This window comes from Muscardinus avellanarius, assembly GCF_963383645.1.
Source record: "Muscardinus avellanarius genome assembly, chromosome: 12".
NCBI lineage: Eukaryota > Metazoa > Chordata > Mammalia > Rodentia > Gliridae > Muscardinus > Muscardinus avellanarius.
Window position 1 is genome coordinate 93,705,153 of NC_137798.1, and position 13,274 is coordinate 93,718,426.

General features: G+C 46.0%; 1 protein-coding gene across 1 annotated transcript in view; it reads left to right on the forward strand.

The window, feature by feature from the left end:
• TDP1 (tyrosyl-DNA phosphodiesterase 1) overlaps positions 1-13,274 on the forward strand; it is a gene marked incomplete at both ends in the record, with an annotated part of 79,113 nt that continues 65,839 nt past the window's right edge. The window contains 4 exons of the mRNA XM_080707343.1: positions 1-532; positions 4,383-4,426; positions 5,570-5,625; positions 10,617-10,713. Coding sequence (XP_080563469.1) covers positions 1-532; positions 4,383-4,426; positions 5,570-5,625; positions 10,617-10,713 — 729 coding nt within the window. The remainder of the gene's footprint in view (positions 533-4,382; positions 4,427-5,569; positions 5,626-10,616; positions 10,714-13,274) is intronic.

The window sequence follows — 13,274 nt, forward strand, 5'->3', positions numbered from 1 at the left end:
ATGTCTCAGGAAGGCGACTATGGGAAGTGGACCATATCCAGTAGTGATGAAAGTGAGGATGAGAAGCCCAGACTGGACAGACCATCGACATCTTCTCTCCCCCGGGCTGGGCAGGCAGCTGCAAAGCAGCCACAGTACACCTGTTCCGAGGCTCGGAAAGCCGCGCACAAGAGACAGATATCACCTGTGAAATTCAACAGCTCAGATGCCAGCTCACCTCCCAAAAAGCCGAAAAGTGGTTCCCAGGAAGACCTGGGCTGGTGTCTCTCCAGCAGTGATGATGAGCAGGCAGGGAAGGTGGTGGTCAAAGAGGAGGAACATGTCCCTCCCCACGAGGGTGCTGCCCAGAGACCAGGGAAGCAAGGCCCCCCCGTGGGCCCTGGGCACAGAGAGAAGGCAGATGAGTGTGAGACGTCGGGGGAAAGCCAGGACATCTGGGACATGTTGGATAAAGGGAACCCCTTCCAGTTCTACCTCACCAGAGTCTCAGGGATTAAGCCCAAGTACAACTCCAAAGCCCTCCACATCAAGGGTAAGGATGCAGGGCGTCTAGGAGCTGCGGCGTTAACTCTTGACAGTTCCCCTCTGCAATCCAAGGAGGGCAGCCTGCATGATCTCCAAGAAACCTGGGATTACAAGCTTGCACCAGCACGCCCGGCTATTCTTTATTTTGAAACAGGGTCTCCCTGAGTTGCAAAGGGCCTCACTCAGTAGCTGAGGCTGTCCACAAGCCACAGTCCTCCTGTCTCAGCCTCCCAAATGCCGGACTTGGAAGCGTGAGCCACCAAGCCCAGCTTAGAAAAATCTTTTTGATGAGTGAGTGAGTGAGTTCGGCAGCAGACTGTTTACTTAGGGCGGGCAGTGGAATGATGTTTCTCAGGATCATGTAGCAAGCCCCTTGTATCCCTTAGCGCGGTGTTCAGAATTGTTGACTTTGAAGGATTAAACATGACCCTAATGCTTTACTAACAAAGTAGGAAAATCCCAACAGCAGTAGTCCTAAGTGGTTCTTAAGAACTAAGTAGTTTTTAGTTCTGGGCTAAGCAGCATCAGAATCACTTTGAATTTGTTGAGAAAGCAAATTCTTGGCTCCATCCCAGATTCTTTGAGTGAAAGTCGGGGGGCCAGGCCCTGTGTTCTGTGGTTTCACAAAGCCTCCAGGAGATCCATATGCTAGTCGAGTCGAGTTGGAGAACCACCTCGTGAAAGCCTCGTTGTGGTTCCTTGTAATGAAAAGAGCGCTGGCTTGCATGTGGATGCTCCAGTTATGAACCATTCCAGCCCTTGGTGGCTTCTCTTACTCCCAACAGAGGGAGCCCTAGAGTCAGGGCCACGGGTTCCTGCCCCATGGCTCATCTGCTCTGTGCTTAACACAGGACATGACGTCCTTCAGATTTTAGTGTAGTCAGCTCTAGACTGGGATTCAGAAACACGGGAGCAAAAATGTGGCTTGATACAGTATATTCACAGATACACACAGTAGACGGTATTCCTGTGTGCGCGTGCAGGTGCGTGAGAGAGGTAGACAGGCACTGGGATTGAACCCAGGGGCTTTCTTCTTCTGAGCTACACTCCCAGCCCTTTTTCCTTTTTCTTTTTGAAACAAAGCCTCCCAAGTACTGGGATTATAGGAGTGTGCCACCATGCCCAGGTCATTATTACCCTTAACTTTTTTTACCCTGGCTCACATTCAAGAATATATAGCTGGGCATGGTGACACACACTTATAATCCCAGCATTTGGGAGGCTGAGACAGGAGGATCTCAGTTCGCAGACAGCCTCAGCTACTTAGGCCCTTTGCAACTCAGTGAGACCATGTTTCAAAATAAAGAATAAAAAATAGTTGGGATTGTAACTCAGAGATAGAATGCCCGTGGGTTCCATCCCCAGCACCACACACACACAAAAAGAATTGATTGTCAACAGTGTTTTTATTCATTACATATAATTGTGTATTAGATTTCTCTGTGTGACATATAAAATATTCTAGCAAGTTAGAATCGTGTGTGTGTGTGTGTGTGTGTATGTGTAGGGGGTATTGGTGATTGAATTCAGGGGCATTCTGTCTCTGAGCTACACCCCCATCCCTATTTCTACTATTTTTTTTTTAATGTTGAAACAAGATCTCACTAAGTTGCCGAGGCTGGCCTTGAACCTGTGATCTTGTCACAGCCTCCCAAGTAGTGTGATGGATGACAGGTATGCGCCATCACGCCTCACTGCAAGCTAGACTCTGTAGGTTTCATTTTGAGATTCTCCTAAGTTTTTTGAAGAAATGTAAGACAGTTGTGGGTGGTTTTGTTTCGTTTGTGAGAAGAACACAGGAAATAGAGAACTCTGCCATGTTTGAGTTGCCATAAGGAAAAGGTAGAAAGTGGCCGTGAGCCCCCAGACCTGAGGCAGCTCTGTCGCCTGCAGGAGCCTTTCCCTTACATTAATTCTCACAGCAGCCTTAGGAGCAGATGTCCCAGGTCCTTCTTGGACAGGTGATGTATCTGTCATTTAGAAAACTTAGGTAGCAGCTGCACATGGTGGCACAGACTTAGAATTCTACTACTTGGGAGGCTGAGTCAGGAGGATTGCAGGTTGAAGGACAGCCTCAGCAAGTAATGAGACTCTCATCAGCCTAGTGAAACCCTGCTTCAAAATAAAAATAAAATAGGGCTAGGGGATAGCTCACAGGTAGAATGCTCATGGGCTCAATCCCTAGCACCACCCCCACACACATAAAAATTACATAGTCTGCCCAAGGTCGTAGAGCTGGCAAGTGGCAGAGCTGTGACTTACCCCCAGGCATTCTGGGATCTAAACCTGCGCTATTTAATGTGTACTCTAGCATACGCCATGATATGTTGTCCAGAAGTTCCTAGGGAGGAAGCGGAGCGTCAAATGGTCCTTTAAAGATGAGTAGAAGTTGAGCTGGGCGTGGTGGCGCACGCTTGAAATCCCCGCGCTTGGGAGGTGGAGACAGGAGGATTGCGCAGGTTCGAAGCCAGCCGCGCTGGCGTAAGAGACCCTGTTTCAAAAAATATAAAATAGGTCTGGGAGTGTAGCCCGGAGGTAGAAGGGCTTCCAGGAACCCCAGTACCACCAAAAATAAAAATAAATAAATAAAAAAGATGAGTAGAAGTTAGAAAGGTAGAGATGCTGGTGGAGTCAAGCAGAAGGAGGTATTGCAGCTTCTCTCTTAATTGTGTAACTTTCCCAATAATGGAGGAACTTCCTTAAGAGCATTTTCTCGTTATTTTAAAATCCCCCATCTGGGCGTGGTAGAGTACACTTGTAATCCCAGTACTTGGAAGGCTGAGACGAGGAGGACCACAGGTTTGAGGACAGCCTCAGCAAGTAGTGAAACTCTCATCAGCCTAGTAAGACCCTGTTTCCAAATAAAAATAGAGCTGGGAGTGTAGCTCAGAAGTAGAATGTCCCTGGGTTCAATCCCTGGATCACACATACAAAATAAAGTGTGTGTGTGTGTGTATACACATATATGTATGATATATGTATGTATATGTATGTATATATATGTATATATACACAAACATATATACTGCTGGAGTATAAGATAAATCTATCTCAATGTATAGAAGACAGCAGGCACCAGTGACTATCTGTCAAAGAAGTGAACTGAGTCCACTCTTAAACTCGGGCGGCTGAGTGGGTAAGAGCAAGCTGGAGCCAGCCATCCTGGGTCCCACCTGGACTCCGGCCCTTCCTAAATGTGTGGTCGTGGGTAGCCTCCTAATGAGACTGTCCTCGTCCACAAGGAGAACCAACAGATGTCACCTCAGAAGATGGCTAGGAGGAGTAAGAGGGAGCACCTAGGCAGTGTCCTGCACAGGCGTGACCGCCAGCATTGGGTGGTGATGACTGAGTGCGCCTCTCAGCGTAGTTTGTGAGCGGTGAACCCTCTGTCTAAAGGAAGCTTGAATGGGTGCCAAGTGGGATCCCCTTAGAGATGACCAGAAACACCAAGGACGTGAGTTTAGAGTTGTGGGAACCGCTCAGGCTCCAGAGAACCACTGGGAACATGAATGGCGCTGCAGGAGCTAGTGATTCAGAGGTCCTAGAAGAAAACAAGTATCGTGACGATGTTGACAGTCGCAAAAATTGGCCAGTCTTCCAGTCCTGAAGTTGAAGATTTGAGTTTTGCATTGTATATTTGTGAAAGAACATGCAATTAATATCATTAAGTAGCATAGGAAATTCTTTTTCTTGGCTTTTATGAAACAATAAAACCTGGCTATATAGTAACCTTTTGGTTTGCTGCTTTCTGAGCCAAATACTTGTTGTCAGTGACTACTGAGTAGGTTAATTGGGACTGTTGGGACTAGAGGATTTTTATCTTGAGTGAGAATCATTTACATGGTTTGTCTTTGTAGATATTTTGTCTCCTCTCTTTGGGACACTTGTTTCTTCGGCCCAGGTGAGTTTATGGGTAAGTTGTTTCTCATTTAGGTGAAAAGAGACAAATTAAACAACTTCTTAAGCAAATACGAGACACAGGGACATGTGTCTTAGTCCTTTCCCAGTCCTTGGGGTAGCACAAGCCTGGATGCTGGCATCAGGCGCCACTGTTGTAGGACCCATAGCCATCGACATAGAATGTGGGTGTCACTGTTGGTAAAGCATCTGACTCTCGGTCAGGCCACAAGGACCGGCCAGGAAGCCACATTGGACACTCCAGGAGAACCAATGAGCTCATGAAACTCTTGGTACAATTACCTGCAAAGGTGTGGGTAGAGCCAAGTCAAGTTTAATTTTATTTTAAAAAATATGAAATGTACTGTACCTACCAAAAAGGAGTGAATAAAAGCTAGAGGTTCCCTGCAGGCCCCATGGCTTCTGCCTGACTAAGCTGATCCCTGTGAGTTGATCTATCACAGTTAACGGTCCAGACTCTCAAGGAGAAGGAATGGGCCAAAGAAAGGGGTCTTGTCCCTGAAGCAAGAAAAACGCCCTGTGCCCTTTGTTGGTTTGGCCTGAGATCCCTGGTCTCACATTTTCAGGGGCTCTCTCAACTAGACTGTGCCCAGGAGTGCCCAGGCTTGAGCAGAGACTCCCGAGGACAAGACTGGCGTGAACTTGTGGCCATGACAGGCCTGTGTACCGAGCCAGCTGCTATGTTAGGCTGAAAGGAGATATCTTTTTCTAAAAGTTCTGAGATCTTTATCTTGAGTATCTGTCTTTTTCTAATCACCTAGGGAGAAAAGAATACATTTATAAACCCCTTTATTTAAATTAATCTCAGGACCTTTAGAAACAATGCAGTAACACCTCGTTGACAAGAACAAAGGCTGCCAAAACATGCAGAGATGATTTCCGTAAAACCTATTTTCTCCTGCAGTTGACTCTGTTCATGTGAGCTCCTTTCACTGTGTGTTCCTTTAAAAACAAGTTTTAGGCTTCTTTATGAGTGTTGCAGCACAACTATCCAGGCTTATAAATAATATATGTAGTACATTATTATTTTAGAGTTTCTTTCAACTTAACAACTAAACAGTTCCCCTTGTGAACTGCATGGCTGAATTACCTGCAGCGTAGTTACTTTTCTCTTTCCCCCGTCTAGTTTAACTACTGCTTTGATGTGGACTGGCTCGTGCGGCAGTATCCACCGGAGTTCAGGTGAGTTCTGTGGGGGGCAGGACACGTAGACTTCATATGTGGACAGAATGTTATTTGAACTGTTCCCTTCCTCACACCACTTTTTCCCCTCCGCCTCCCTTCTCCAGCCCCTTCCACCATCCTACTGGTCTCTCCCATGGGTCTGAAGCCCCTTTTAGTTCTCATTTTCTTTCTAGCTTCCACATGTGAGAGGAAACATATGACCCTTACTTTCTGACACTGGCTGATCTCACTTTGTATAATATTCTCTAGTTTCACCCATTTTTCTGCAAATGACAGTTTTGTTCTTTATGGCTGAGGAAAATTCCATTGAGTATATGCACATTTTCTTTATCCGTTCATCTGTTGATGGACACCTAGGTTGGTCCCATCATTGGGATGTTGTGAATTGTGCTGCTATGAACACGGGCATGCATATATCACTATAGTGTTCTGACTTTAATTCTTTTTAGAAAGATACCGAGGCATTGTATAGCTGGGTCATATAGTGATTCCATTCCCAGTCTTCTGAGGAACTTTCATACTGATCTCCTCAGTGGTTCTACTAATTTACAATCCCATCAGCACTGTATAAGAGTTTCTGTTTCCCCACATCCTTGCCAGCATTTATTATCGTTTGTATTCTTTTTACGATATACTTCTTTTGTGTGGTACTGAGGATTGAACCCAGACACATTCTACCTTCAGCTACATCCCTGACCTGATTTTATTTCTTACTTGGAAACAGGATCTCCCTAGATCGATGAGTATCACCACTTGCTGAGGCTGTCCTCAGACCTGTGGTCCTCCTGTCGCGCCTCCAAAGGGCAGGCTTGCACCACCACACCCCGCTTGTTTGTCTTCTTAATGATAGCTATTCTAACGAGTTAGATGGAATCTCAGTGTTGCTCTGACTTGCATTTCCCTGACTGCTAATGATATTGAACATTTTTTATATACTTGTCCATTTGTATTCTTTTGAGAACTGTCTCTTCAGTTTAGTAGCCCCTTTTTTTTTTTTCTATACTCCCAGACCTTTCTTTTATATTTTATTTGGAAACAGGGTCTCACTAAGTTGCTGCGAGCCTCACTAAGTAGCTGAGACTGGCTTCGAACCCGTGCGATCCTCCTGTCTCAGCCTCCCAAGCACAGGGATTGCAAGCATGCGCCACCACGCCCGGCTACTAGCCCATTTTTATTGTGTTATCTGGTGTTAAGTTTTTGAGTTCTTTGTATATTCTAGGTATTAGTCCTCAATCAGGTTTTCTCCCATTCTGTAGACTCTCTCCAGGCTCCTGTTGCCTTTGCTGTACAGCAGCTTTGTAATTTGATACCAACCCATTTATTGAGTCTTGATTGTATTTCCTCAGCATAGGGGTCTTACTGAGGAGGTTGTTACTGGTGACTGTGTGTTGGAGAGTTGCTTTTTCCTTCTAGTAATTACAAAGTCTGGTCTAATTTCTATCTTCCATCCATCTCAAGTTGACTTTTGTACAAGGTCAGAGAATAGGGTCTGTTTTCATTCTTCTTCGCCGACACTGTTTCTTGAAAAGGGTGTCTTTTCTCCAATGTATATTATTGGCACTTTTATCAAAAATCACCTAGCTCCAAGTGTGAAGATTTGCTCCCGTATCTTCCGTATATTGCACCGGTTTGTGTACCACATTCTGTCTATAGTTTTTAGCATTCTCTTCTGTGCTCTGCTCAGAAGTAGATGAGGACACATGGACGTCAGGTCCAGTATTCGCATAAAGAAAACGATCATCCTCACACGGTGTGTAGACCCCTTCACACGCCAGCATGTGGCCAGCACACTGCTTCTCTGAGCACATCAATACCATTCTTTTTCAAGGATCTCTTTGTACTTCTCAAATGATTCTTCCTGTAGTTCTGGGGTTAAGAAAACAGGTCGTGGGCTTTTTCTTACCCAGCCTGTGGAGGGGATGGGTTTCCAGTTCTGCCGTTGGCAGTTCATTAGTCTCATGTTGGGCAGTGCTGACCAGATACACACAACTTGAGCACAACGACATGCCACGTGACTCTGCTTCTTTTTTTTCTTTCTTTTTGCAGTTCTTGAGGTGGAACCCAGGGGCATTCTACCTCCAAGATACACCCCCCCCCGCCCTATTTTTTATTATTTATTTTGAAAAAGGGTCTCGCTAAGTTGCAGAGAGCTTCACAAAGTAGCTAAGGCTGTCCGCAAACCACAATCCTCCAGTCTCAGCCTCCTGAATGCTGGGATTAAAAGTGTGTGCCACCACGCCCGGCTTTGTCTCTGTTTCTAATACGTCTGTGTGGCAGGATCCCACACAAGTGGGTGAAGGAAGACACACATGAGAGAAAATGATTAGCAGATCCTCAGAATCATCGGTGCATGTAAAGCATCAGATTGTGGAAACCTTTGTTGTTGTTAAGGGTAAAATGTGGAAATGGCCCTCGAGGGCTTGTATTTGAGCTATAGTGTAGAATATGTGTAATGTGATTCGTTTTTGCTATTTGTTGGTAATACCCCAAATCACAGTGACTTGAACCAAGCAGAAATCCATCTTTCCAGCCCAAGAAGTTCAGACGGTAGATGTGGGCTAGATGAGGGGCATTATGGTTTTCTCCAGTAACTTTGGTCTCCAGCATCACCTCGTGGTCCAGTCTAGCAGCCAGAGCTCCAGCTCACTTTTCTGTGTTCTAGGGAGCAGGAAGGAGGAGAAAGAAGAAAGGGGCCCTCTCCCAGCTGTGCCCCTCTGAGCAGCCACCCCGGATGGGCCAACACAGCCTGCTTTGATTTCACCGAGCAGAGCTCTGCCACGTGGCCATAACCAGCTCCCAAGGAGGCTGGAAATGTTGCCTTTCGCCTAAACGACAGCTTTCCCTGCCAAAAGCAGCGTGTTGCTGAGAAGGAGATTGGATGGCCTGTCACAGGCACTTCCTGGCCGTGTGTCCCTGGCTGTCACATTGGGGCTTTCTCTTCCTCCCCTCGCTTCTCAGAGAGCGAAATCTAATGGCACCCTTTGACGGTGTCTGTAAAGTGTAGACTCTAAATTCCTTATGGGTTGAACTGTCTCCCAAAGAGTTCTGTTGGCACCCTAAGCTTTAGTACCTCAGAAGGTACTGTATTTGGACTTAGAGTCTTTCAGAGATAATCAAGTTAAAATAAGTTCATTAATGTGACAAGTAACCCACAGTGAGAATGCCCATGGCTCTCAGAACAGAGTCTCCTCGCAGCCCTCAGAAGGAACCAACCCTGCCAACCCTCTGATCGCAGACTTCTTTCTCCCAGAACTGAGACAACAGGCCGGGCGTGGTGGCGCACACTTGTAATCCCCGCGCTCGGGAGGCGGAGACGGGAGGATCGCGCAGGTTCGAAGCCAGCCGCACTAGCTTAAGAGACCCTGTTTCCAAATAAAATATAAAATAGGTCTGGGAGTGTAGCCCGGATGCAGAAGGGTTCCATCCCCAGTACCACCAAAAAGAGGCAGAACTGAGACAAGAAGTTTCTGTTTTTTCAAGCAACCCAGTTTGTGGTACTTGGTTATGGCAGCCCCAGAAAACTAACATGGTGTCCACTGGACTCTCAGTCAAGGGACAGGAGCCCTCCCTTCCCTCATTGCAAAGTGCGTCTCTCTCGGGAAAGGACAAGGCGTGACCTGTGAGTTTAGGTAGCATCTAGAATCTGTGCAGGGACTTGAGGATGTAAAGGATTTTACCTCTCTGTTTTAATCATATGCTGCCTTTGGTGACAGTTCAGAGAACCAAAACATTCCAAAGGATTAATGAGAACTTTAGCTTCTATCAATAACTAATCTCTTAATATTTAAAGATGACTTTATGACGTGATAATGTTTATTTCTAAGTGATAGGTGTCTTATGCCATGTTTTTAGTTCTACTCTTTTCTTCCTATTTGGAATGCAAACTTCCTCGTTTCCTTTTACTTCTGCTAGAATAAGGCTAACGTGAGCACGAGGTATTGGGCTTACGACTGGCCGTGCATTTCTCATGTTTCTTTCTAGTCGAGTGCCGTCCCTTTGTGTATGGCAGAGAGTCATTCTGCAGTGTAATTGATAAATGTGGAAGTGGTTGCAGTGTATCTTGCTCAATTGTTAGAGAAAAATCCAATTTTTGTTGTGTTGGGAGAGCTCATAAAGATATATTGATTTCTAAGGGTTGTCTTGCTTTGCATTAGCTGGAGAAGATCAAGGATCTCTTCAAAGCATTTTTAGCCTATTCTCACATAACATTTTTATGTAGTCTTTGGAGCTTGAACATTTGTTATGTGCTTTGGGCTCTAGCTCATTGAAGTGTAACTATCTGGTTTTTTTGTTTGTTTCTTTGTTTTTTTGGTGGTACTAGGGATGGAACCCAGGGGCCTTCTACCTCCGGGCTACACTCCCATACTTATGTTTTATATATATTTTTTTTAATTTGGAAACAGGGTCTCTTAAGCCAGCTGAGGCTGGCTTCGAACCTGCACGATCCTCCTGTCTCAGCCTCCCAAGCGCGGGGATTACAAGCGTGCACCACCACGCCCGGCTGTAACTATCTCTTGATAAGTCTACTTTGTGCGTGGGCATGGGCCTGTTCACTGTTGTATCTTGGGTCATGCACAAAGTACATAGCACACTAGGCATTTGTTAAGTGTAGGTATGAAGTAAAATGATTGCATTGTTGGGCCCAAAGGAAAAGGGAAAAAGAAGCATTATACTACAAAACAATTGTCTATCTTCAATCTATTTGATGCTAAATATATTCACACTCATTCTGTCTTTTGGACTGAAGAAGATAATTACTCTAGGACTTTGAGTCACGAGCCCTCTGTGTCAGGCAGGCTTCAGGATCAGGCCCGGTTACAAAGGTAACTGGAGGCTAAGCACTGAGTGGTCGCTGCTCGGTTAGCCTCTGTCCTCGGTCACTGCGGGGGCCAGAAGCACGGGTCAGTGGCGAGAAAGCCAGCGTTCACTAACAAGGCTAGGGTCCAGCTTCACGAGCAAGGTCTTCAGCACTCTCGATCTCCTTTCAGGAAAAAGCCGATCCTGCTGGTGCATGGTGATAAACGTGAAGCCAAGGCCCACCTGCAGGCCCAGGCCAAGCCTTATGAAAACGTTTCCCTCTGCCAGGTGAGCTGCCCATTGCCACTTGACATCTTGCTTCATCCAAGAGGGTCGGAAGAAAGGTTTAGTTCATCCTCCCAGCAGCATCAGCAACAGACACTTGCCTCGCCTCGGCGTATGCGCTTACTGTCCAATCGTGGGAAGCCCTGTGGTTGGAAAGTCTTTATCTTGACCTGAAGTCTCTGTGGACCTTCCACACGTTGGCCCCAATTCTTCCCCCTCTGGACCATATAGAATAAATCTCCTTGCACACATCGTTGATTCATAGAGTAAAAGTAATCAGTCCTATGACTTTCAGGGTTAAGGATTCAGTTTCTTTGGCTGTGCTCAGCTCAGCATTGATCCATATCTTTCCCCAGCCTGCTGGTAGTCCTGGTTGCATCAGGTTTGTCAGTCAGTGTGCCTCTCGAGCCTGGCTTTCAGCACTGAACAGGTGCTCCGGATGCAGTGTAGTAGCCCAGGGCCTCTTTCTGTGAAAGCAGCTGTTTCAGCACCATGCTAAATAATGTATGTTAGCTGCCACTGACGCTGTAGCTATGTCTTCAGATCAACTGCATCTAAGGTCTGTACTGGAGAGACCCATAGATTAACACCTGTGAGGAAACTTACGGGATCCCTTAGCTATATCTTGTCCAAGCCCAATGAAGGAAAACTGAATGGTCTCCTGGTAGGTAGACCCACTTGCTTTGCTGGAATCCAAGCAAAGCGAAAAGAAGACGAAAAATTAATTTTACAAAGCTATTGTCGAGCCGGGCGTGGTGGCGCACGCTTGTAATCCCAGCTTTCAGGAGGCTGAGACCGGAGGATCGCGGTTCGCGGACAGCCTCAGCCACTTAGTGAGGTCCTCTGCAACTCGGTGAGACCTGGTTTCAAAGTAAAGAATACAAAATTGGGCAGGGGGTGTAGCTCGGAGGTCGAATGCCCCTGGGTTCCATCCCCAGACCCGCAAAATAAAGAAAGAAAGAAAGAAAGAAAGAAAGAAAGAAAGAAAGAACGAACTAGCTAGCTATTGTCCAATCTATAGGCTCCTATAAGTTTCTCCTAATACTTTGTAGCCAGCCTAGAGTGAGTCTTAGACTTTTGTCACAGCCTGTCACTTTATACTCCATATCCAAAAGGATCCCTTAATTCCTCTGTCATTTTGAACAAGAATCAGGCAAAAGTAGGAAGAAGAGGAATTTGGAAGAGTTTTTCACCTTTATGATTTCCTTCCTGTGGGGCTGGTTATCAACTAGCCAGTGAGACCTTCCCCCGTTTCTCGTAGGGATTGTGAGTGCACTCTTGAGAAAAAATGGCGACAGATACTTTGGTAGCTCCCTGCTCTCCTTGTCACGGTTTCTTCTCAGGAGTGCAGAGACGTGGTGCCTGGATCCCTTTTCTTTGCCATTTTCCTTCTAGTCACAGCTGCAGGTCAGTCTCGGTCCTGGAGAAGACCCTGTCCCTGGCTTGTAGGTGGCCGCTTCCTCCTGGTCCTCACACGGCAGAGGCGGGAGCCCACACCAGTGCCCTGGTGTCTCTAATGACACTAATCATACGGGATACGCTCCCCCTTCTACTTCATTTAGACTGATTACCTCCATAAAGTCCCTCTCTCCAAATACAGTCACAAGCCGGGCATGGTGGAGCATGCTTGTAATCCCCCCCCCCTTGGGAGGCGGAGACAGGAGGATCGCGCAGGTTTGAAGCCAGCTGTGCTGGCTTAAGAGACCCTGTTTCCAAATAAAAATATAAAATAGGTCTGGGAGTGTAGCCCAGAGGTAGAAGGGCTTCCAGGAACCCCAGTACCACCAAAAAAAAAAAAAAAAAAAAAATATATATATATATATATATATATATATATATAGTCACACTGGGTGATGAATTTGGGGGAGAGGGCACACAAATGTTCAGTCCATAACACTGTCATTTTCTCCTGCTCACAAAATACAAGAATTTCAACTCACATTTTATCACTCTTCTTCCAACCAGAAGTGATGTCTCTGTATTTTTAAAGATTAAAACAGCATGCGAGGCCAGCCTAATCGGTTTTAAACATAGTTCCAAGGACTTCCCCTCATCCAGCCCACTGCACTTTATATAGTTGTGGTTTCAAAACATGTTTCTTCCTCTGACATGTTTGTGGTGATGAGTATGACATAAGCCTTTGCTTAAGTGGTGGTCTTAAAATTCCATTGTTTTGCTTGCTTCCAGCAACAGAGGGGTTAAAGTACAGTAGGACAGCTCTCCTCAGACTAAATGTAGGCAGAAATAAACTGACACGGAAATCCTGAATAACCATGATTAAATAAATGGAAACAGAATGTGATTTTTCAAACACAAACTCCGGTTCTGGAGGGTTTAGGAGATGATCTGGTGTCTCATAGCACGCTCCTCACCGGCCACCAGAGGGTGCAACCAGCCGCTTCTTCCAAACCTCATGCAAAGAGCTGAGCAGAAGTTCTCAGCTCCCGTCAGAGGCCCAGTTCTGACCTTTTGAAATGCCTTTATACCTTGTCTGTAAGATGAATTGTTGAATTTCTCTAGTGACGCTGTCACTGAGGCAGAGGCACATTAGTAAAGGAGTTTGC